This window comes from Emys orbicularis, chromosome 22 (genome assembly GCF_028017835.1).
Source record: "Emys orbicularis isolate rEmyOrb1 chromosome 22, rEmyOrb1.hap1, whole genome shotgun sequence".
Taxonomy (NCBI): domain Eukaryota; kingdom Metazoa; phylum Chordata; order Testudines; family Emydidae; genus Emys; species Emys orbicularis.
The window spans coordinates 2,245,931-2,270,720 of NC_088704.1; the positions used below are offsets into that span (position 1 = coordinate 2,245,931).

The 24,790-nt window shown below is 58.5% G+C and overlaps 1 protein-coding gene across 1 annotated transcript in view; it reads right to left on the minus strand.

Annotated features, from left to right (window-relative positions):
• Nucleotides 1-22,589, minus strand: part of HSPG2 (heparan sulfate proteoglycan 2) — a 171,305-nt gene extending 148,716 nt beyond the window's left edge. The window contains exon 1 of the mRNA XM_065421119.1: nt 22,524-22,589. Within this exon, the coding sequence (XP_065277191.1) occupies nt 22,524-22,589 (66 nt within the window). The remainder of the gene's footprint in view (nt 1-22,523) is intronic.
• Between the last annotated feature and the right edge of the window lie 2,201 nt (nt 22,590-24,790).

A 24,790-nucleotide genomic window follows, 5' to 3' on the forward strand; every position in this document is an offset into this window, starting at 1 on the left:
CCCCCCAAACTGGCCTGCCCATTTCCCTGGCCGGGGGTGCCATGAGTAGGGGAAGGGCCGAGGCTGATAAGGGCCCAGAGATGGACCCCCAAACTGGCTATGAGAAAGCATTGAGCAGCTGCCCCATTGGAGCAGGCCCATGGGCCTCTCTGCTCCAGTCCCCCAAGGCAAGAGGAGCCGGCCTCAGACACGGGCTGTCTGTGAGCCAGGGATCTGGGGCTCTCGGCAGAGGGGAGGTGGGGGATCCAGTGTGTGGGAAGGAATTATCCACCCCTCCCCCGGTGCCACGCTGCAGATGTCCCGCCTGAGCCTAACCCGAGACGTCAGAGGCCTGGGTCCCACCCTGTGCAGGGCTAGCCACAGCCAGGCCTCACAGCCAGGCCTGAAGCCAGGGAGCGGGTGGAGGGAGCTGGCCAGGAACGCACCGAAATCCTGGCTCGAGGGGGAGAGCCGGTGACTGAGACAGCGAAGGGATAAAAATCAGGAGCCCAAAGGTCCCTTTTACAGCAGTAGCACCCCTCACAGCCCCCTCAACCCAGCAGCACCCCCATGGCCCCTCCAACCCAGCAGTGCCCCCTCACCATTCCCCCCCTCCGTAGCAGCAGCAGGGTCCCCTCACAGCCCCCCACCATGCAGCAGCACCCCTCACGGACCCCTCTACCCAGCAGCAGCCACGTCCCCTCACAGCCCACCCCAGCAGTGCCCCCTCCCAGACCCGTAGCTGAGGTCTGCGGGATCGCACTCAGCAGCACTGACCCCTAGGATCAGCACCTCTGGCTGGTCCCAAAAGCTGTTTGCTCCTAAGGGTATGGCGGGTAGCGATCGATTTATCGGGATCGATATATCGCTGTGACGATGCGGTACTGGCGGGACCCAACTGAGAGTGCCAATTCAGGACAAATTGCTTAAACAGGGCAGTTACAGCCCAAGGCTGGGGTTTTTCCACCTCTAAGGCAAACCAAACCAGCCAGACCAAGAGGACTCTGGTCTTACCCCACTGGCTAACCACAAGTTACAAAAGCAATTCCCTTAGACACTCCAGTTTCCCAGTATCACCACCAGGGCCACTCGTTATGGGGATAAATGGTTATGAAAACCAATATCCCAGTAAAAGAAAAAAGGTTTTCTCGATCCCAAAGGACCAAGCCCCAGACCCAGGTTAATATACAAATCAGATCTTACCCACAAATCACGCTGTTGCCAATCCTTTAGAATCTAAAATCTAAAGGTTTATTCATAAAAGGAAAAAGATAGAGATGAGAGCTAGAATTGGTTAAATGGAATCAATTACATACAGAAATGGCAAAGTTCTTGGTTCAGGCTTGTAGCAGTGATAGAATAAACTGCAGGTTCAAATCAAGTCTCTGGAATACATCCCCCGCTGGGATGGGTCCTCAGTCCTTTGTTCAAAGCTTCAGTTGTAGCAAAGTCCCTCCAGAGGTAAGAAGCAGGATTGAAGACAAAATGGAGATGAGGCATCAGCCTTATATAGTCTTTTCCAGGTGTAAGAACACCTCTTTGTTCTTACTGTGGAAAATTACAGCAAAATGGAGTCTGGAATCACATGGGCCAGTCCCTGCATACTTTGCTGAGTCTGAAGGCATATTTGCCTTCTCTCAATGGGTCCATTGTACAGCTGATGGTCCTTAATGGGCCATCAAGCAGGCTAGGCAGAGCTAACACCGGCTTGTCTGGGATGTCACCCAGAAGCATAGCATAAGTTTGCAATACAGACAGTATAGAGCCAATATTCATAACTTCAATTACAAAACTGATACACACATATAGACAGCCTAATCATAACCAGTAAACCATAACCTTGTCTTAGACACCCCATTTGACCCCCTTTATACAAGATTTGGGTGCCACTACAGGACCTTGGTTGCAACAATGATCTATAGGGTCCCAGTTTATATCAATCCCCGAACGCGCTCCCCGTCGATTCCGGAACTCCACCGGAGCGAGCGGCGGTAGCGGAGTCGACGGGGGAGCCGCAGCCGTCGATCCCACGCCGTGAGGACCCAAGGTAAATCGATCTAAGATACTTCGACTTCAGCTACGCTATTCACGTAGCTGAAGTTGCGTATCTTAGTTCGATCCCCCCCCCCAGTGTAGACCAGCCCCAGGTGAAGAGCAGGCTGGCCGTGGTTGCACCCTTATCACCATGCCCCTTTCATCCTGAGCTGTGGGCTCATTCTCCCCAAGCGGCTGCTGGCTGCTAACCCCCTAGTGCTGCGCAGGCCTGGGCTGTAGTGCAAATACCCTGCCCCCCGCCTGCCCCACACGCTGGGCGGCTGGCATGGCAAGTGGCAGAGAGAAGGTGACCAGGCAGCAGGATCTCTCGGAGTAGTCCCGCCGGCTGCGATCAGGCCTGACCCTGCACGGGGCTCAGTCCCTGCTGCTGAAGTTACCGGGTCTGGGCCTGCCTCCACTCAAGCCAATGGGAGTTTGTGGAGTTTGGCTCCCCTCAGGATCAGGCCCTGGCTGGAGCACTAGCAAGCAGGATGCTACAGGGACTCAGCCCGCCCGCCCTCTGCAGCACAGATCCTGGGCAGGGAAGGAAGGAGCTCTGGGAATCAGAGCTGCCTGCTCCAGTGATCACTCACGCACCTGTCATGGGGCAGTCGGGGGGGGGGGGGGGGGGGAGGCTGCCAGGGCAGAGCCGGGAGAGCAGAGGGAAGGAGCCTCAAGGGAAAAAGTTGCCTCGTTCGGACTCAGGTTACCGGAAACAGCACAGTTCTTTAGTCCCCCCAGCTCCACCTCGGAATCTCGCGTCCTTGCCCAGGGAACATCTCGTCCGCACCCAGCCTGGCGCTGCCCTGGCAGCACTGCAGGAGCCTCAAAGCTGCCCAGGAGAGCCGGACTGCCCCACCAGTTCCACAGCTGCAGCCCAGGGACCTGACCCAGCTGCTGCTGAGATCACCTCCTGAAGGCATGGGACAGGGCTCGCTGCCTAGTGTGGCCCAGAAGACATGGCACCAGACTGGGAGGAGGACACCTGGATTCTCCTCCAGCTCGGCCACTCACTTCCCCTCTCAGACTCCCACTCCCAGCAGCATTTCCCCATATTTCTCTTCCACACCTTGGCCTCGCCTTTCTATTGAGACTGGGAGCTCTTTGGGGCAGGGACTGTCTCCCATCACATATCTCTGCAGCATCTGGCCCCTAGGGACCCTGACTCCTCCAAGTCCTACTGACATGACATCATGCACCTTAATCCCCCCAAAGTCTGGGAATCGCCATCCAAGCCAAGGCCTGTCCCTGCGTTACACAAGCAGGAAACCACGGCCTGTTTTCATTGTTAAAAGGAGCCTCTCTTTTTAGTGACTGAACAGTGGGTTAGTTCATTAAACTCCCTACAGATTTTACCAGAGAAATCTGCTGCTACAAATGGAAATAAAGTTGCCAGCAATTGAAAATACAAGTGACAAAGTACCCAGGTGCAGTATTCCATCCAGTTTGGGCTCTTTTTTCCTTTGCCAGCCCAGTCCCTTCCACCCCATCAAAGCCTCACCTCCTTGCAGAGGCCTGATGCACATAAGCCGAGCTGCTAACCCAGCACAAGCCTCGTTAAAGGGGCACATGCACTTGTGGGACTGGTAATTGACTGGGTGGATTTTCTCCAAACTTTCTGAAGAAGCAACAGAGGGTCCTGTGGCACCTTTGAGACTAACAGAAGTATTGGGAGCATAAGCTTTCGTGGGTAAGAACCTCACTTCTTCAGATGCAAGTAATGGAAATTTGCAAATTTGACACCATCAGATCAGGATTAAACAAAGACTGTGAATGGCTATCCAACTACAGAAGAAGTTTCTCCTCCCTTGGTGTTCACAGCTCAATGGCTAGCAGAGCACCTCACCCTCCCTGATTGAACTAACCTCGTTATCTCCATACTGATTTATACCTGCCTCTGGAGATTTCCATTACTTGCATCTGAAGAAGTGAGGTTCTTACCCACGAAAGCTTATGCTCCCAATACTTCTGTTAGTCTCAAAGGTGCCACAGGACCCTCTGTTGCTTTTTACAGATTCAGACTAACACCGCTACTCCTCTGATACTTTCTGAAGAAGTTCACCTTTGGATGGGCCCAGCTAGGGCAAAATTTCACCCCAGAAAGGAAGATATCTGAGGGAGTTATGAGGGAATTCAAAGGAATTCTAGCTCCTTCGAGCTGACATAACAGAGCCAGGAGAGTTCCAACCACTTCTTACATTTGCAAGCTCACCTTAGGAGGCGATCATCATTTCTCATTTGGTCAAAAGACAGCTCTGATGTTCCCTTCCCGTGACATCGTACTGGCAGGTTACACAGCGAGAGAGAGAGAGACAGCTCTAATGTTCCCTCCCCAGGCACACTTTACGGGCAGGTTACACAGCGAGAGATCTTCCCACCCAGCCGGGGATGGTGTTTGACGTGGAATTGCACTAGGATTCACAGTGATCTGTCAACCTTCACTGGCCAATGATTTTTCAATAGCTGTTAACGAAATGGAGAAAACAGCCCAGGTTGCCCTGGAGCACGGCTCCCAGTTAAGCACCAGAACCCGTGGCTAGATTTTCAGCACAGGGCGGGTGCCCGTCTCTTTTGAAAATCTGTCCATTTACAAACACTCTCAGCTCCCTGGTCTGGAATCCCACCGACCTGGGAACATGAAGGGTGGTGCACAGAGGCTGGGCAGGATTCAGGAGAGGAAATGGCCTTTTCTTCAATACATCTGTTTATTACAGGCTTTGCTGAGTGACGACGGACGGCCCTGTGACTAGACTGGGCTTGGGACAGCAGGGTTTGGTTCCTGGCTCTGATTTCTCTGAGTCTCAGTTCCTCATCTGTATAATGGGCAATGCTCCTTCCTTTAGCTGCTTTGTGTATTTCGGCACCTCGCTCCCATGGATGTCAATGGGATTTAGTGCCTAAATACCTTTGAGGGCCTGGGGGTAGAGCACCTCTCTGACTCATGCACTAGTCTATGCTGACGTTCCAAACACACTCAATAGACAAGAACAAAATTAGTGGCCTACCAGCCTAGCTCAGCCAGAAATAGACCCGTGACTTTATTAATAGCATCTCCACTCCCAACTCCGAGCCCTAGCAACCTCTCACTCATTGTCCTCCAAGGCCAGCGGATTTCAGCAGCATTAAAGGTGTTTCCTTCCCTGTTTCCTACAGTAGCTTGGCAGCACTGGTGGGAATGGCCATCGACACGCAACGATATACTGTGCAGCAGAGACCAGCAAAGCCAGTCAGCCTGCCCTACTGCTGCTGGGACAGCCAGGAGTTCAGGGTGCTGAGCACCCAGAGGAAGGCACTCAGCATTTGGCAGGATCAGGCTCAAGCGCTCAGCAGAGGTGGTGCACTGGCAAAGGTGAGATATCATCTCCTCTGCTATCAGAGGATGCCAGACATGGCCTGTTCTCTTGGGCCTGGGGCCAAGGCCCAGGGCTTAGCCAAGTGCAGACAGCAAATACTTGGCACCTAGATACCAGCACTCAGGGAATGGGCAAAGTGCCCACTGACCCCAGTCACAACAAACCCTAATCTCCCTTTCAGGGGCAAACGAGGGAAGCGAGAAGAGGCCTGGCCAATGCCACAGGGTGGGACTGGTGCTGGGCAGAGGTAGCCCAGGCAGAACCCAGAGAATGGCACCCAGACAGGACTAGCAGAGGCACAATGGGGACCTTCCCTGAGCTGCAGCCAGTGCTAAACGGTTCTGCTGCTGCATGCTGTAGAGTGTGTGTGTGTTGGGGGGTGGCACCTTCTCTTCCACAAGTGCCCTAGGCACAGCGATGGGGCTGCCAGCGCCCAGGTATACCCACCCCTGGTGACAGGCGCTGCTCGGAGAAGTGGCTGAATCAGGGGAACACGTAACTTACTCTGGGGCAGGAGGAGGGTGGAACTTAAACTCAGATGTTCAGTGGGGGGCAGCTCATCCTTTTCCCCCCCTAACACCCCTGCCCCACACAGCTGCTGCTGCCGCATACATGTATCCTGCTCAGGCCAGATGGTGTCTATATTAGAGTGCAGAGCTGGCCACATCTCACCCAGCAGATCTGCTCCTCGGGGCGTTCCCCGGTGTCTCGGCAGCTGGCTGGAGGGTTTCAATACAAGCATTCACTGCTCTTTGCCCTGGCAGTGCTGCTGAGCCAGCCCAGCCCAGGGACAGCCAGTGGAAGTCGGACTCACTCTGGCATCATAGACTTTAAGGCCAGAAGGGACCATCATGATCATCTAGTCTGACCCCCTGCACATCAGAGGCCACAGACCCTCACGCACCCACTCCTGGAATGGGCCCCTAACCTCTGGCTGAGCAAGACAGAGAATCCACCATTTACTCAAGTTCAAACCAGTAAGTCACCCGGCCCCCTGCTGCAGAGGAAGGAGGAAACAGCCCAGGGTCTCTGCCGATCTGACCTAGGGACAATTCCTTCCCAACCCCAATATAGCGATCACAATGGCCTGCCCAGCTTAGAGCCCAGAATCTTTATTTCTGGTGAGAAATGAGCTGGAAAGTTTTCTGCTGGATAGCCCCAGGGCCAGGAGTTAGGGGAGGAAAGAACACCTGCACATGAAAGCACATCCAGGAAAACACTCCAGAATCTTCTTGGCTGCAGATTTTCTGTGGCTTTTGTTTTTCGTTTTCATTTAATTTATTTATTTACTTTTCTTCTTAATCATAGACTATCAGGGTTGGAAGGGACCTCAGGAGGTCATCTAGTCCAACCCCCTGCTCAAAGCAGGACCAATCCCCAACTAAATCATCCCAGCCAGGGCTTTGTCAAGCCGGACCTTAAAAACCTCTAAGGAAGGAGATTCCACCACCTCCCTAGGGAACCCATTCCAGTGCTTCACCACCCTCCTAGTGAAAAAGTTTTTCCTAATATCCAACCTAAACCTCCCCAACTGCAACTTGAGACCATTGCTCCTTGTTCTGTCATCAGGTACCACTGAGAACAGTCTAGATCCATCCTCTTTGCAACCCCCTTTCAGGTAGTTGAAAGCAGCTATCAAATCCCCCCTCATTCTTCTCTTCTGCAGACTAAACAATCCCAGTTCCCTCAGCCTCTCCTCATAAGTCATGTGCTCCAGCCCCCTAATCATTTTTGTTGCCCTCCGCTGGACTCTTTCCAATTTTTCCACATCCTTCTTGTAGTGTGGGGCCCAAAACTGGACACAGTACTCCAGATGAACGTCTACCCCAAGGAAAGCCCAGGCCTTGCTTTATCAGCCAGTGTTTTGCCCAAGTCTTCTATGTGCTCCTCAAACATTCATCAAATTCCACCTGCAAACCATTATTCTGCTGGTCACAGCCAAACTGACCATGTGACAAGGGTATTAAGGCTGCAAAGCCAAGCAGCCCAAAGTCAGAAAACGCTGGAATGAAGGCTGCCTCTGCCCTTTGCCCCCCTGGTAACATGATCACACACACACCCCTGCCTCAGTCAGTGCACAGAGACCTGCCCTGGGGATGAACCACAGCTGTGCAGTGGTCTGTAGCACCCCTGCTTTTGACCTCGATCTCTTTGTGCCTCTGCTCCTTGTCTGCAAAACAGGGATCGTAACCCGCCCCCCTCCCCCCCCAGGGCTGGGGAAATAATTTCATTGACATCCGTTCCTTACTGCTTGGGAAGCACTCGGAGAATAAATACTGCGATGAGAGCCACAGAAAAGCCCAGGAGGAAATAAATTTGGTCTTCAGAGCAGGGGTTGAGCAGGGTGCAGTAAATGAGGCCTGGGGCCAGACCCGGAACAATGAAGATAAAAGGAAATATTGCCTAGCTGCTCGTTCAGAGAGCGGTGTGTGTCCTGTGCACTGGGCGAGGGGGGCGCTGTGAAGAACACAGCACGTTCACGGCATTACACACGATACCAGAATACATACGTACAAGGGGACCAAATTAGGGTTGCATAGACAAGCTTAGTCCTGGCGCTTTTAACTCGATTCTGCAGCCTTTCGCGTGGCTGTGTGGGGACGGATATGGCTGCTGTATCATTTCTGATCAGCGCAGCCCGCTCGGCAACAGTAGGTCTTAGCTCAGACTTAGCAATGGCATCAAGCAGGAGTCTCCAAACATGCTCTGAACCTTTGCCCGTCTCTGGCTCTCTCCTAACCGCCAACAGCTCATCCCACAAGCTCCCCACGGACCCCGCTGCAGCTGAAGGCTAGTGGCTGCACTATCTGTTCTGCCACTAGCAGCACTGCCAGGTCTGGAGCAGCAGTCCGCCACTCTTCTGAACAGCACCGACGCATGCGCTTTAGGTGATGCGTGTGCTTCGGTGCTTTGCTGAAGAGGGATGGCCGGATGCACACGCTTCGCTGCTTTGCTGAAATGAGGCTTTGCAGTGTTTGTTCAGCCCTGGCAATATCAGAACAGCATTTCACAGCAGCAGGGCGGGGGCCTTTGGCCTCATCTCCGTACAGCACCGAGAGGCCAGGCCAATAGTGATAGCATGCTGGCACTTCGGCGAGACCCAGCAATATCACATGCCCGGCTCTTCCCACCCCGGCCCCCACTGCCACATTTGCAGTGCACGAACTTTATAACTGTCCAATCTCCCAACGGCTCCCTTGACTTTGCTCAATCCTCACAGGGCACCAAGGAGCAGGGCTGCGCCCAGCCGCTTCTCTCAGCCTACCTGCACTGGGGCTTCAGTGCCCGGGAGCCTGGCCCAGCCAGTTCTCCTTTATATAGGACTAGTCTCCGGGTCCAGCTGGTGTCCGGGGGGGAGAGGGTTAGGGAGAAGCGCTTTTCAGCATGAGGTCATGGTGAAGGCACAAGGCTGGGAATCAGGACTCCTGGGTCCTCGTCCCAGATCTGCGTCCGACCTGCTGTGCAACCCTGGGCCTCAGCTTCCCCAGGTGTGAAACAGGGGTGACAGTTCCCCATCACCCCCTCTGGGGGGAGTGAGTCACTCCCATCTGTGTAGTGCTTGGAGACCCCTGGACGGCAGGTGCCAGCAAAGGGGCAGGATTTGATAACACAATCTCCTTAGTGACAGTGAAACAATGGGTGGAAAGGCAAAAACTCTGGGAGCTGGAAAGCGCTGTCCAGCTGGGCTGGCCGTTTCCCTAGAGGCATGAGTCAGAGGCTCTTGATGCCAGTCCAGGGCTGGGTCCAAGGCAGGTGCAACGCGGGACTCACACACACAGTGGAACTAACTCGGGCTGGAATCTGCACACCAGGCTGTCCGTGCGATGCACCAACCCACGTGACACAGGCATGGAAGGGCCCCTTGCCCCAGGTCATAGGCCAGCCCTGCCCCACTGACAGCTCAGCAAGTGGATGGCTGACAGGCCAACGTGCCACTTTCACTCCCCCGCCCCGCCCCTCTCCACCAGGGTCAGGCCAGGCCCCGCCCCGTCTAGCTTCAGGGAACCTCATGGCGTCTCGCCTTGGGCCATACACAGGGCGCGTGCTGCCCTCACATCCCAGTCACCCCCCGAGCCGGTCTCTGCCCTGCAAAGTCTCTTTGGCAGCAGGGGGCCAGTAAGGGTCCGCCACCATGCAGCACAAATGCTACGAAAAGCTACCCAGACAGGGCCCCTTGGCAATGGGCCTCATCCAGCTGGGGAGGGTGCCATAGAGCACCCCCCCCACACACACCCGTTGACCCTAAACAACTAGCTCTCCCAGCGGCTGGGCCTCAATCCCAGATCTCCACAGGGCAGCACCAAGAACCAGCCCCAACAGCCCTGCATGAGCAGAACTCAGCCCCCGCCCTGGACCCACAGCAGCTCAGAGCACTCAGCCCAGGGCCCCCAGGACAGCCGTCAGGCGCAGAGAGCAGGCCAATCCCTGCCCCAAGGCCAAAGCAATCGCCCCGAGCTCCCTGCTAGCTCCCCCAGCTCCAGTGCACTCCCTTCGCCCTGCCACAGCGTGGCTCCGTCTCAGCTGCCCACAAGACTATTCTCTGCCTCAGGCTTCGGCCCCATGCTTAGCACATTCCTCCCAGATCAACGTTACCTAATTTATCCACCGCTCCTTCTCTGCACTCACTCAAAATAGCAGCCGCCGCGGAGAAAGAAGGGGGGAAAGCCCCTAACATTACCAAAATAAACAGTCCAGCGCCTGGGCGTCCGTCAGGCGAGGAGCTCACACTGTATGCTGGAGCGGCCTGAGGGGGGCCTGCTCCTGCTCACCCTGCAGTCAGTGGCAAAAGCCCCATTGAGTTCAGCAGGAGCAGGATCGGACCCTTTGAATTTAAACATTCCAGGGTGGGAAGAGAACTCAAGTCCTGACTCCCAGACCACCCTGCTCTAGCCCCCAATCACACTCCCAGACCACCCTGCTCTAGCCCCCAAACACACTCCCAGACTACCCTGCTCTAGCCCCCAATCACACTCCCAGACTCCCAGACCACCCTGCTCTAGCCCCCAATCACACTCCCAGACCACCCTGCTATAGCCCCCAATCACACTCCCAGACTACCCTGCTCTACCCCCCAATCACACTCCCAGACCACCCTGCTCTAGTCCCCAATCACACTCCCAGACCACCCTGCTCTAGTCCCCAATCACACTCCCAGACTCCCAGACCACGCTGCTCTAGCCCCCAATCACATTCGCCCCCCAGAGCCAGGACAAGAACCCAGGAGTCCTGACTGTTGGGCCCTGCTCTAGCTGCCCTTGGAGATGGGGAAGCTAAAAAGAACCCTGGAGTCCTAGAAAACCAGTCCAGGCTCCCAATGGAAATGGGGCCCAGTAAGGTTGGATCCGGCCAAGGACCAGTGGGGAGCTCTGTGCAGGGACAGAGTGCCCATGCCATGGCGCCCATGCCATGGCGCCAGCAGGACTCAGCTTGCTGGCTCTGAAGGTGAGGTAGGGGCAGGGACGTGGCGGGGGCTGGTGCTGCTCCGCAGCGACTCCTCTGGATGAGTTAGGCACATTGCTCAGGTGACTCCGAGGCCCCGGGATTCCTGCTGGCTGCCAAGCTGCCCCCCACCCCTGCCCCCACATCAGCCACAAACAGCATCAGGCTCCCCCAGCTCTGCTCAGTCTGCCTGGGGGCGTGAAGCTGGCAGAGGTCTCCGACCGCTCTCTGGGGAGCTGGGCAGTGCCATCCTGCCCTCCCCACTAACGCATCTACTCTGACACTTGCAACCACATCCCACAAGCCAATGGGCACCCTGGCCCAGCGAGGCCTTTGGAGAGGCACCAAGGATGCTGGGAGGGGAGGAAATGCCCATGGAGAAAGAAGCAGAAGGAGTTGGTTTTATCGTTAACCTGTGACCAGGAACACGGCCCAGCAGGGTAGGAGGATCCTGCATGGACTCCAACAGCTGGCACAAAACAGCCATCGCAAGGGCCCATCCCCCACCTCCAAGGGCAGCTAGAGCAGAGAGCTGGGAGGCAGGACTCCTGGGTTCTCTTCCCAGCTCTGGGAGAGCAGTGGCATCTAGTGGTCAGAGCAGGGGACTGGGTGCCAGGACTCCAGGATTCTCTTCCCAGCAAACCCAGCAAGTGGCTGTGAGCAGAGCGATGCGAGAGGCCACAGAAATACCCGGCATGTGCATTATCCCAGGAGAAGGGCAGGCTCAGACCCCTGGCTGATTGAGGGGGTCCTGGGGCAGGCAGGTATGAGCCCTAAGTCCATCCAGGTTTGCTTTGGAGCAGGCGCTAGATAGCTTCCAGGCCTTGGTGGTTCTGAGCCAGCGAGCAGCGTGTGCGCAGAGCTCAGCCCAGGCCTGACAAACTCACCACACCCCAGAGGTCACAGCTGCTGTCGCTTCTCTCACAAACCAACTCTAGATTCATCAGCCTTTGCCAAGGGCCTCTCATGGGTGCCAGCCAGCTGAGACAGCCACCACCACCTCCAAGGGCCAGAGGCAGCTGCCTGCCTGCCTTGGCAGCAGGAGCAACATCAAAGCAGGGCAGAAGGGGAGGAAAGATGGGGAGGGGAGGGGAGGGGAGGGGAGGGCAGAGCAGACAGCTCTGGGGGCTGGGGAGCTCCATACAGCACCAGTCCCCCCCCAAGCCCTGAGCTCCAAGTTCAGCTAGAGATGCCTAGACACACGCATCCCTCAGCCTGCCCCGGGTGCACCCAGCCTGCCCGCACGGCCTGCCCCACATGTGCAGGCTGGGAAGGATTAGATTACCATTGGCGGGTGTCAGTTTCACCTAGAGTGACTAGATAGCAAGTGTGAAAAATCAGGACAGGGAGTAGGAGGTAATAGGTGCCTATATTAGACAAAGCCCCAAATATCGGGCCTGTCCCTATAAAATCGGGACATCTGGTCACCCTAATTTCACCACACACAGAAGGGAAAACATTTCCATTGATCACACGCGAATGTCACAGAGCGGCAAAGGAAGAAGAATGCAGCCAGCGAGCTAGAGTTTGGGCTAAGGCTATTTACTTTGTCTGTTTCCACAGGCGATGCTGATGCGTTTTAGCAGCTTTAACTCTGTGCATCTCAAGGCCTATCAGTAAATAACTGCCTGATGCCCCCATAACTTCCTGCACCTGTGGAAGTTTAAATCAATAAACAGAGAAACAAATGTTTGGCAACAAACATGGATATTAGCCATCAAAATTACTAAAGCCAAGTCCAATTCTCCCAAGCCCCCTCCAGTCTGCACAGCGATCCTGGATCATTCCATAGCCAAGAACACAACACCTCCAAGACCATCCATCTCCCCGGGCCAAACCAGGCTGCAGCAGCTGGCCTAGCCTCTCCTGAGCTGGCCTGCAGGAGGCGCTACTGAAGGGGCATGACTCTCTCACACAGTCTGAAATACAGACGCGCCACAGGGTTAATTGGTTTAAGGCACCTTTTATCATAGCCCCGGGGGACTGAGGCCTGTGCTCTCCCCATGAGAGTCTCACTTCCATTGCACTCCAGGTTTGCTCACAAGTACTGGGCTCGGCTGGTTTGTTACCAGAGAGTCTCTTGCCTTTGGTGTCCAAAGGAAAAGCCAGACAGAATCCTGGTTTCCCCACAAGCCTTTACACAGAGCCTGCACCAGGGCAGAGATGGAGCACTCGGCTGGGTACCTCAGACCCACAGCAGTGGGGCCTCCAAAGGCATTTCCCATTGCCCTGCCCTGCCCTTCGCCCTAGAGGAGGGCACTCGGAGAACCCCAGCAGGACAAATGGACTATCACTAGTCACCCAAAGTCACTGAGCCCAGCTCTCGTGGCAGCAGGTGTGCTGGGTGGATTCTCACAAACAGATATGGAATCAGCCCCCCCCAGCAGCAGCCGCTCCCCGCCCAGCTCCCAGTCTGGGCACTGTGGGGCTGGGAGTTCATGAGGAAAGCAGGAGCACTGAGCATTCTCTTGGCAAGGGCGGAGCTGAGTCTCCAAACCATACTCCAAGATCCAGCTCCCAGGCTGCGTCCTAGGCCACATGGCACTGGTGGGAGCTACCACTGGGCCCTGTGCTTCCAGCCTGACCCAAGCACGGGACCCCTGGAGCTTGGTATTCCCCAGGCATCCCTGTTCTAGCTGCACATGGGAGCAATCACATTGTAAACGCAGCGACTGCACTGGGCTCAGACGGCTCCGTGTGCCGCTGAGAACAAGAACCCACAGCAAGTCATGGCCCCCTTCGGTGCAGCCCACGAGCTCTCCCCGCCCCCCCACATCCGTGCAGATTCCCTCTCTGCCTGCACGGCTACGTTACTGCCCTGGGGCTGGCCCAGCATGGCAGCTGCTGGTGCAGGATAGACGTGGTGGCACACGAATGCCTTTCTGCACGTGGTGCTCCTTCCCCCAGCCCAGCTGCAGGTTCCACGCCATGGATTCCCCAGCCCCGAGAGCCCCGCGTTCGGGTTGCCACCGCCCCAGCCAAAGCCCCTGAAACCCTGCCGTCTGCTCCAATTTCTGGCATCCACCCTCCCCCCCCCCACGCTCACGCCCTGTTCAGCGAGGGGAATGGCAAGCTTTGACACAACTCACCTGCTCACCAAACATTTCTCCCCTCACCTTTCCCTGGCCCCCCAGCCAGGGAGGAGCCGTAACCCCTTCCTACACGGGGGCAGCGGGATGGAGGGGCGATCAGCGCCCCACGGGGAAGGGTGGGGACCGGGGGCTGACATGAAACGCTCTTCACACACGCCTGCAGCCCACAGGAATGTCCTCGCACCAGCCATCAAGGAAGGAGGGGCGGCATGCCTGGGAGCCCCAGCTTAACCTCCGAGCCCAGAGCTCGCCACCCCATCTTCTGTAGGCACCAGCCCTCCTACATCATTCCCCCCCTCCCCCGGCTCTTTTAGGAGTCTGGCCCCTCCCCAGTTTCCACAGTGAAAGGGACTCTCTCCTCAGCCCCGTCCCGCCAGCAGAGGTCCCATCGCCATCGCTGGCCCTTCCCTCTTGGGAGGGAGGGGACCCCCACTGTCAATCTAGGGACAGCCGTGGGGCACAGAGGTGACTGCGCTCTGTGGGCTCAGTGCTGGCCAAAGGAATAGGGGAGCAGGGCCTTTCTAGGGATGGGCATGGGGGGCCTCAGAGGGACCCAGCTAAGCCAGCTGGCAAGCACTGGCCCCCCAGGTGCCCCGCAGGCACTGCTTCCGGGCACTGTGATGGCATCTCCTTCATCGCAGCAACCTATAAAAGCTCGAGACCTGAGCTGGGAAAAGAACTAAACATTAGCTGTCCAGGGGTCTGCCCGGGGTGAGCGGGGGTCTCCCGGCAGGGAGGGGTCACTACAGAAGGGGGCCTGGGAGCAGCAGGGCTATAGTGAAAGGTCAGGGTCAGAGCCAGCCCCTCCCCCCCACTCTACTGCTGCAGCCCTGCCACCCACAGCCCATGGGGTACGTGTCTCTCTGCACTCAGGCAGGCTGGCCACAAGGACACACCCACACCCACAAGACATCAGACCTTCCCTCTTCCCTGTGCAGCCAGGGCCAGACTCTGCTCGCCCTGGCATAGGGTCAGACTGGAGCCACTGCACGGTAGCTGGGGCATTTACACCAGGCCCAGAACCTGGCCTGGTCCCCGAGGGGCATCTGGCAGCTAGTCACAGGGACACATTAATTCAGTAACTGTGCTGTCTGCTCCCACGTGGACAGCTGAATAACAGGGGCATCAGAGTCCTGGCGGTGCTGGACGAAGGGTCCAATCCTGATCTCGCTTACACCTGTTAGTGCTCAGACCCTAGGGGTCCTTTGCCCTCAATTCCCCCTTGACCAAAGTTCCCTCTTCGCTCTTCCACACCTCTGCAGCTCGAGCCATCAGGCCAGAAGGGACCAGCGTGATGGAGCCTGACCTCCCGCCTAGCACAACTCGAGAAGCCTCCCCACGTGATCCCGCCCTGACCTCCTGGTGGAGCCAGCGCAGAGCTCGGAGAAAGACTGGCCATGTGCAGGAGAATCCCCCACATCCCAGGCCAGTAGGCCCCTCGCCCTTAAACATTTGCTCTTATTTCTAGTCTGAAGGTGTCTGGCTTCAGCCTGCAGCCACAAGCAGGATTATACCCTGCCAGGGGGCCTGGAGGGCTGTCCTGTGTTGGGGTTGTCAGCAGCAGAATCCCCCTTCCCAGGCAGTTTGTTTCAATGAGACCATCCTCATTTCTCCAGGGGACGAGAGCGCAGGGAGAACTCCCAGGGGCACAGTTCTCCTCTCACACCACGGAGATTCTGAGTTACTCTCGATTTACTCCCAACACAAGTGAGAGGGGAATCCAGCCCTGCATCCAGCATCGCCAGCTCTCACCATTTAAGCAGGAGCCTCACAACACTGGAAGTTACTCTTAAAGCCCCAGCTCCTGGAGTCATGTGAATACCTGAGAATTTCTGTTTTCATTTTTAAAAAAGAGTTTCTAGCCCGAATGTTAGTGGAGAAAACGTGACCAGAGGGTGACCTGAAGCTCAGAAGGCAAAGAGAGAGAAGCCCTACATTTACTTCAATAAAAAAAGTCTCATGATTTTTAAGCTAGTCAACTGGCTCGGGATTTTGAATGCTTGGGGTTGGTGACACCGGGTACCCCCACCCCGCCCACGCCACATGCCAGCGATCACCTGGCGGCACTTGGCCATGCCACGGGTGTGCCAGGTCCCTGCTGTGTGTGGCGTTCCTGTTGCTGGACTGCGGCTCACAGGGCCTACATGGAGGCTTGGCAGATGGGCACAGCAGGAGCAGGCGTACCAAAAGGGCAGGTGGTGGCCTGTGCTGCGTGCCCACGAAGGGGAGCCAGTGGGTGTCCAGTGCCCACGGATTCCCCTCAATGGCCTCCCCATCACAGGGGCCGAGAGAGCTGTCTGCTTTGCCATTAGTCCCTCGGCTCCCAGCACAACAGGGCCCGGAGCTCTGTGTGGGGTTCCTAGGCGCTACCGTAACAGAAATACTAACGTGGAAGAGGACAAGCGCAGAAGTGAAGGAGGGTGCTGGGGGAGGGGAGAGAGGGGTTGGAGTGGAGCCGGGCATGTGTGGGGCAAGGAAAACGCTGCTGCTAGGAGCCTGCCTTGGCCTGCACCTCAATACGCAAAGCCAGAGCCTTCTACATCGCTCTGCCAGACCAACAGGGCAGCCCCACGTTACCCTCCCATTGTGACATCAGCAGCATGACATCACCACCCACAGCCATGACATCACTGTCTGCAGCTCCCCATCCATCTCTCCCAGAGATCTGCATGGGAAAGTCTCTGCGGTGCAGTGGGACAGCGCAGCTGACTCATTTATCCCCAGCAGGCTGGGAGCCCAGAGCCAGGGTGCAGGCACTCACAGAGCCCCGGGCTTTACTGTTGGCTTTTCCATTGCATTTCTGACACACTTGCAGCCCCGGCCCCACCTCACCCCGGCTCCTCAAAGCAGCAATTGACAAGAGGGGAGAAGGCAAGTGGGAGCGCTCCGACAACCGCCTCATTTGCAAAATATCTCGGCTCCTACAGCCCAAGTTCCAGGCATATTTCTCAGCCACTGTCAGCTTTAATTTGGTCCAAGAATCCTGGGTCTGTGGTGCAAAGGAGAACACGAGCAAGACAGAGGAAGAGGGGAGAGCAGGCGGGGGGAGGCCCAGAGGCCAGCCGAAGAGAGGTGTGTTTGTGCACCTCCCAGACACACGGCTGCCTCTGCCACTTAGCAAACAACTGAGACACCCAGTGTGCACCTCCTCCCCCACTCGACCCCCACCTGATGGGCACCTTCGCTCCCAGCCTTTCTCCCAATGGGGCTGCTCCATCTGCCGGTGACGCCAGGACTGGCCACCTTTCAGCAAAGGCGAGCCGCCATTAAGAACCCAGCAGCACCTAGTGCAGAGGCACCAGTTACTAAGCTGGATCCAGGGCTCCCCAAGCACAGGCTGTGGGTTCTTGCTGAGACTCCTCTGGGGGCCTATGGGATGACACCCAGAGCTGGAGCTGGCATTGGCCACCCACAGTGGCTGCTTGCAGGTCATTTCCACCTCCTGGTTAAAAACCAAGTGAGCCAGAGCCCAGCGCTGAAGCCACCAGCACGGAGCCAGTCCCCCCACGGTAGCAGAAGGCAGGTGCTTGGGGCAGCACCATGCACTGCTCTATAGCTCCCCCTCTGGTCACTTTGGGAACTGCATTAAGCCACCGCTGGCAGGATAGCATGTCAGTGTCTGGCAGGGTGTTGGGGGGCAGTAAACACCTCTGGGGAGGGAGGTGTCCTTGGGAGACACCTGATGGGAATAAGATCCCGGATTCCCCAGCCTTTCTCTCCCCAGCTATACCCCATCTAAAGCTGTTGGAGCTGAGTGGTGGGGAGGGATGGCCAGCTGGAAGCCTGACCTCAGCACATCTCCTAGCCCAGGCTCTCCCCCCGCAGGGCTCCGGCCCTGTAACTCAGGGCATGTCTACACAATTACTGCAGTGGATCATGTCCACACTACCCTCCTTCTGTCCATAGTGTACGTCCGCACCAGGAGCACTTCCACCGACTGAAGAGGGGCAGTGTCGGGGGCTGAGAGCCCGGGCTCTTGGCTTCCTGCTAGGAGCCTGGCTGCCCCCACCGGGAGCACGGCAGCCGCCTGAGCTCGGATCTCTCTGCCAGGAGCATGGCAGGCTCCAGACACTGATCTCCCCACCAGGAACCCAGCTGCCCCCTGGGCTCTCGGCTCCCTGCTTCCCACGAGGAGCACGTCAGCCGCCCAAGCTCCACGTGTGGAGCTCCCCGCTGAGCGCAGCCTGGGTTCTTGGAGGTTGCTGTGCTCCCAGAGTAGAGCGGAGAGCCGGGGTTTCTTGTCAATTTCATGGCTCTGTGTGGAGCTGTGAAATTGACAAGAATGACAGCAGACAACCACTGTAAGTAACCCGCAGCCTCTACACAGACACTGCGCCACCCTAACGACACCCACAGAAGCCCTGCTGCTCTCATGGAGGTGGAGGTGTGATGTCGGTGTAGTAGGGAGCACGGCTGCAGTGTGGACACTGACATAATCAGTGTATAATAACTGTAGTGTAGACTAGGCCTCAGGGTCTTTCTACTGCACCCGACAGCCATTTCCACCTCTGCAGGGCCCCACTCCCTGCAGCTCCCTGACAGCTCTCCTGGCTCTGCAGCCCCACCCAGCACAGGGTTTCCAGAGAACAGGCATGGGGGCTATCCCAGTCTCCAGAAGGGGTCCATGGTGGCAGGACCAGCCCCACATTCTCTAACCCCAGCTAGGGAGAGATCCCTGAGGGAGGGGGTGGCGCAGGGGGGCAAGAAAACATGGGGTGGTTTGCACCTGAGCACAGGACTGGAACCTCCAGTCAGGGATCCTCCAGGCAGCTCAGAGCCCTCCTTCTGGGGGGAAGCTCCCAGACTGCAATGGCCTAGGCTGGAGGTTAGAGGCGATTCCAGGGACTGGGCTTTAGCTTCACGAAGAAGCCAGCACATTTCCCAGGGATTGTCTGACCAAGCGCGCTGCCTGGTCCCATCCAAGGGCAGCAGGTCTGCACGCTCCCCTTTGGCTGCTAAGCTGTGGCCAGATCAGGGTCCCAGGAGCCATCCCACAGCCTGGGCTCCCTCCCATCGAGGTCCCGGGAGCAGACTGACTCCAGCGCCCTGGGCTCCCTGCAAGAGAGGGCCGGGGAGAGATTCCTGTATTGTATAAATACTACAGTGGAGTCACTCAATCCCTGTTCTATTTAGAGCCATGTTTACAATCCTGCCTCCCCCTCCTCGCACTTCCTCTCCCCCTGCCACCCCATCCCATCTCCAGTCCCCTCCCCACCCCCTTCCCAGGGAGGGAGGAGCAGATCCCACCCCCTGTGGACCCTCTGCTTTGAGAACAAGCCTGGGCAGGTGTGTGGGGGTGGGGTGGAGGATATCTGCCTGTCACATGATCCTCTCCCATTCAGCTGCTGGGGAATGTGGCCCCTCTGCTGTCGGTGGCCATGTGCACTATTCGCACATCCGCCCTGCAAGCCCCCTCCTCATTCCCCTTCCAGTCCCAGCACACACAGTCTCCCCAAGCCTCTAGGGATTCCTCCACCCTGCCACCCAGAGTCCCCACACACTCACACACTTGCTGCCCAGCAGAGCCCCCGACCAGCCCTGCTCCTGCTTCCACCCCCCAGTCCAGCCCACAGACAGGTAAGTGGCCTACTGCTTAAGGACAGGGCCAGCCAAACAGTGCCTGGGAAGCAGGACACCTGGGTTCTATTTCCAGCTATGCCACTGACTAGCAAATCCCCTCCCCCTTCTGTGCCTCACCTTCCCCATCTGTGCAATGGGGTGGGAGAGACCAGGTCTCATGTGGGGAGGCTGGGAGCCTGCGATGGAGCATGCTAGATGGGGCAAGTCATCAGCCGCTCCTGAATCTGGGGCCGGATGGGAGCAGCTTCCCACCGGGGAGAAGGCAGCTGCAGCCAGGCTCCGCTGCCCGAGGCTGGGGGAGGTCACAGGTCAGGGAAATTTCAGCCAGCCAGGCCCAGGGCAGGGGGCTCGAAAAGAGTGCAGCTACCCAGCATGCACTGCTTCACCTGGTCCAAGCAGCCTCTGCCCACCATCACCTGCCTCCAGCTCTATATTCTGTGCCCTTGGGCCCCTGCCAGCGCCCCCAGGACTACTCCAAGAGCCAGGCCACCCCTGGGTATCGTGTCCAATGCATGGCCAGGGCTGCAGCACCAAGTTCGACAGGCTTTCGCCCATCCTGCAGCAGGCGGGCCCCCTGGATAGGGGTGCCCCACACCCCTGAGATGGGCGAGCTCGCGGAATCACCCTTCAGGAACAGGCTCCAGGCACAGGCTGAGGAGTCTCTCAAGCTGCCTGCATTTTCTCAGAGCCTGCGGACTCTCAGACACAAAGCTGTCCATTGTTACCCACGCAGGCCTGGGCCGTGTGGGTGGAGAGCAGGCAGGGCAGACTATGTAACAACCTTCAGAGCCCCCAGAGGTCTCCTGTGCTGAAGATCTTCCAGTGGAGCCCAGGGCTGGGATAGCTGAGGCCTGTGGGTCGGGCCTGAGGGGCACCAGCAGGGCTGTGGGGGCCCAGGGCTGGGATAGTTGAGGCCTGTGGGTCGGGACTGAGGGGCACCGGCAGGGCTGTGGGGGCCCAGGGCTGGGATAGTTGAGGCCTGTGGGTCGGGACTGAGGGGCACCGGCAGGGCTGGGGGGGGGGGGGGCAGGGCTGGGATAGTTGAGGCCTGTGGGTGCAGACTGAGGGGCACCAGCAGGGCTGGGGGGGGGGGGCAGGGCTGGGATAGTTGAGGCCTGTGGGTCGGGACTGAGGGGCACCGGCAGGGCTGGGGGGGGGGGCAGGGCTGGGATAGTTGAGGCCTGTGGGTGCAGACTGAGGGGCACCAGCAGGGCTGGGGGGGGGGGGGGCAGGGCTGGGATAGTTGAGGCCTGTGGGTCGGGACTGAGGGGCACCAGCAGGGCTGGGGGGGGGGGGCAGGGCTGGGATAGTTGAGGCCTGTGGGTGCAGACTGAGGGGCACCAGCAGGGCTGGGGGGGGGGCCCAGGGCTGGGATAGTTGAGGCCTGTGGGTCGGGACTGAGGGGCACCGGCAGGGCTGGGATAGCTGAGGCCTGTGGGTGCAGACTGAGGGGCACCAGCAGGGCTGGGGGGGGGGGCAGGGCTGGGATAGTTGAGGCCTGTGGGTCGGGACTGAGGGGCACCAGCAGGGCTGGGGGGGCCCAGGGCTGGGATAGCTGAGAGGCAGCAGGTCAGGACTGAACAGCATCAGTGGTGCTGAGTGGGTGCAGTGTCTACACAGCACCATACCCAGCAGTGCTGCAGTGGTAGCGATGCCCAGTGGGAGTAGTAGAGGGCACTATGGGGAGCTGGCTCTTGCCAAGGGCCCAAAAATACTCTGGGCAACTTTCACCCAGCTTGGCTTCCCTGCCCCTCAAACACGCAGCGAAACCCAGTGCTCCGTGTGCAACGAACAGCGGCCCGGCACCCAGACCACGCTGGGTCCCCTTGCCACTGCCAGCGCAGGGACTCCACAGCAGGGCAGCGTGGAGTGCCAGACAGCGCCTTCCCCAGCACAGGCTCCCTGGTCTGATCGGGGGAGGGAGCCAAGCTCAGCAGTGCCCCCCCCCCCGCGCACTGCAGGGGCTGTTAACATGGGAGCAGCTCGCAGTAAGGTCCCCAACTAACCTGGGCTAAATCATGGCTGTCAGTGCTTGCCCAGGGGAGAGGCAGGCTGCCCTGGGGGAGGCTGGCTGGGCAGGGGCTGCCTTCCCCTGCAAGGGGGGAGGGGCTGAGCAGAGACTCCTGGAAAGGGGCTGCTCCCTGCTGCTGGTACAGGACATTTTATCGTCTCCCAGCTGTGAGCAGGAGGGGGCAGCCCCGTCCCCTCGCAGCCGGTGGGGACCCCCAGCCTGCACGCTGCTGGGATGCCGTCCCGGCAGTGGCCTTCGCCTTCCCCTTGGCACCCGGGGGTGGGGGAAAGGTTCCAGCTCCCTGCCCTGGCGCCCCCCAAACCATGTGCACCCAGGAGCTGCCCAACAGCGCCCTGCCCTCCACAGCAGGACGGGCAGAGCCGAGCGCTCTCCGTGCCAGCTCCTCGGCGGGTCCCTGCCTGGCTCCCTCCGGCCCGCTGCGCTAGGAGCCCCCCGCTCTGGAGAGACAGACCCTGGGCTGACTCCGGCTCTCCCCGGGGACGGGACCCCCTAGCCGGGCACCCAGGGCTCTGCGCCCAGCGCCTCTCGGGGAAGCCGCTCCCGCTTTGCACCGGGGGGCGGTGCCTTTATTTTAAGGCGGCTATTTTTACCGCGCCCGCTCCGAGCACCGGGGCTGGCTGCTGCGCGGGCCCGTCGGCTCCTACCCGGAGCTGGCGCCGAAGGAGGGAGCGAGGGCAGCGGCCACGTCCTACCGCCCGGGAGCCCTCCTGCGGGAGGCGCCCGCGGAGCAGGGGCCCCAGCCCAGCCCCACGCCGCTGAACCCCGCGGCCCCCGCTCCCTCTCGCACGGGACCACGCGGTCCACACTCGCGGCTCAGCCGCTCCCAGCCCGCCGGGGACAGAGCCAGCGAGCACTGGCAGCCCCCAGCGCGGTCCTCCAGGCTCCAGCCCGAGGGGCCCCAGGCCAGGGGACCTGCGCGCCGGCTGCCGGGGGCCAACCTCCGCCCTCCCGCAGGGCTCGGGGCAGAGGCTCCGCGCAGACGGGAGCGGGGGGTCCCCCCGCCCAGGGACTTACCCGCAGGAGCGCAGCCAGCAGCAGCAGCGAGCAGTGCGCCCCGGGGAGCCGCTGCCGGGGACCCATGTTCCGGCTCGGGGCGCAGCCGGGTCAGGAATCAAAGTCCGTCGGGGAGCGCGGCGTCCTGCTCCCGGGATACCGGCCCGCGCACCGGGTCCGTCCCTTTGTCTGGCTGGGCCGCCGGGCGCCCGCTCCGGCCACTGGCAACTTTTCCCTTCGCCTCCCTCTTCCCCTGCGCTCTGCCCTGTCCCAGCAGCGCCGCTCGAATCTCGGCTCCTCACTCCCGGCCGGCTGGCGGCCAAACCCGGCCTGGAGTCCGGACTCCGGAAGGGAGCTGGGCGGGGGAGGGGGGAAGGAGCCGCGGCCGGGGCAAATCAGGAGTGACTCCTGCTGGGTGAAGTCACAGTCAGGCCCCTAGGAACGGGGGGCACATCCTGAGCAGGGGGCGGGCCTGATCCTGCAAACAGGGACACACCAGAGTGACTTCACCCTGCACAGCGAGGTTCCCAGCTCCTCGGTGCCAGCTGAAGCCAGTGGTACACCAGGGGACCTTCCCGCAGAACCAGGCCCCTTTTAGTGTCTTGAGGTGGGCATCCAGAACCGCTAGTCACTTTGGAAGATCCAGGCCCATATCCAGTGTTTCTGTCTCTTGCCATTGCATCACTGTATTTGGTGCTTGTTCTTAAATACCCAGCTCCTGGAGTCCTGGGATTTGGTGAGACTCTCACCTTCCAGTTTTTAAGAGAGTCAGTTCCTAGCCCTCTGTCCTGTGACCAGAGAAAAGCCTGAAAACTTGACCTGCAAAGGCTCAAACCACACGGCAAAGAACAACTTTGACGTACTTTGTACTATGTACTTTGACGTAACAACGACGTACTTCCTGCTAGCTCTGGTGCTCACTCCCTTTCTGCACTAGCAGCTCAATAAAACTGTCCAGGTTCCCCTTTGTGTCACTTGAGGGCTCTCAAGCCCTGGCACACGCTGCACTGTTTTCAGACACGGACGCTGCAGGGGCCACTCAGGACAAAACAAGCTGCTTTGGCTGAAATGTGGGAAATGTTCGGAGTCGCTTTAAAACAGTGCAAAACTGATTTCCTCACTGCCCCGGGTGCTGATTTCCCCGTCGCTGGCAGGACCACGGCCCAGAGCTCATCATAGAATTGGTCCCTGGATCTGATGGTGCAGGTCTGATGGCAAGATCCATTTCGTGATCCTGCTTTGCTGAGCTTGGTGGAGGTACATGGAGCCAGGCTTGTGCAGGGTGGAGCAGGCAAAGCAAACATCATGTACAGCTCACCACAGAGTGCAGTTTTAATTTCCTGGGGGCACCGTTTCTCACAGTGACTGGCTGTTTTCCCATGGTTTCTTCCACAGGCCTTTTAATCACACCCTGCTAGGTCTCTCACTAGTGGTAGCTGCTGGGTAAGTGAGCAGAGCAGGGAATATCTCCTCAGGGGATGACATGAGTGTGATATCGCCAATAGCGGGCACACGAACCACCTGCGTGTCAGGCTGTGGGATGGGGCACATGACCACAGCAAAGTTACTCCTGTGCACTGCTGCACCAGGAGATGCTGGGAACACTGCAGTTCTGGTCTGAACCCAGAACTTTCTGCAGTAAAAGCATGGGCTGTTTCAGCTTGTGCTAAAGGAGCCAACTCCATTAGTTGGCACCTGTAGTAGGCTCTTATCTTATGTGGACCAATCATTAGGGGGAAACAAAGGTCAACACTCTGCCGTTGTGTGTTACCATCAGGAAATTTGTGGCTCCCCCTGAAAGGACACCCGGCCCCACCTTTGGTAAGAATGGTCACCTCATTGCAGGCGCTGGGGGAGGGGGATGAGGAGCCCTCAGGTGGCCCCAGCCCACAGCACAAACCACACGTAGCAGAGCCGGCCCCTGGGAGAATGGAGCTGGGGAAATTAGCCCATGTCACAGCCACACCCCCAGGAACCAGGCATGGGGTGCCCAGCTAGGCGCAGCCAGACACAGTGCTCCCCTGAGAGCTGAGGTTCCAGTTTGGTGAGCTGGGAACTCAGCTCCCCAGCCAGGGGAATGACAGAGGGACCGAACCCAGGGCAGGCACCAATCCCGGCCCTCGGCACCAGGCATGTGCAGCTCTGTACAAATCATAATGGCAACAGCTCAGCTGGCTCCATACAGGCCAGCGAGAGGCTCAGGCCGCGCAGTATATCAGTGGCAGAGGCTGAGGAGTCCATCGTCCCCACTCTCAGCCCTGTGCTCAGTCCACTGAGCCAGGTCGCCT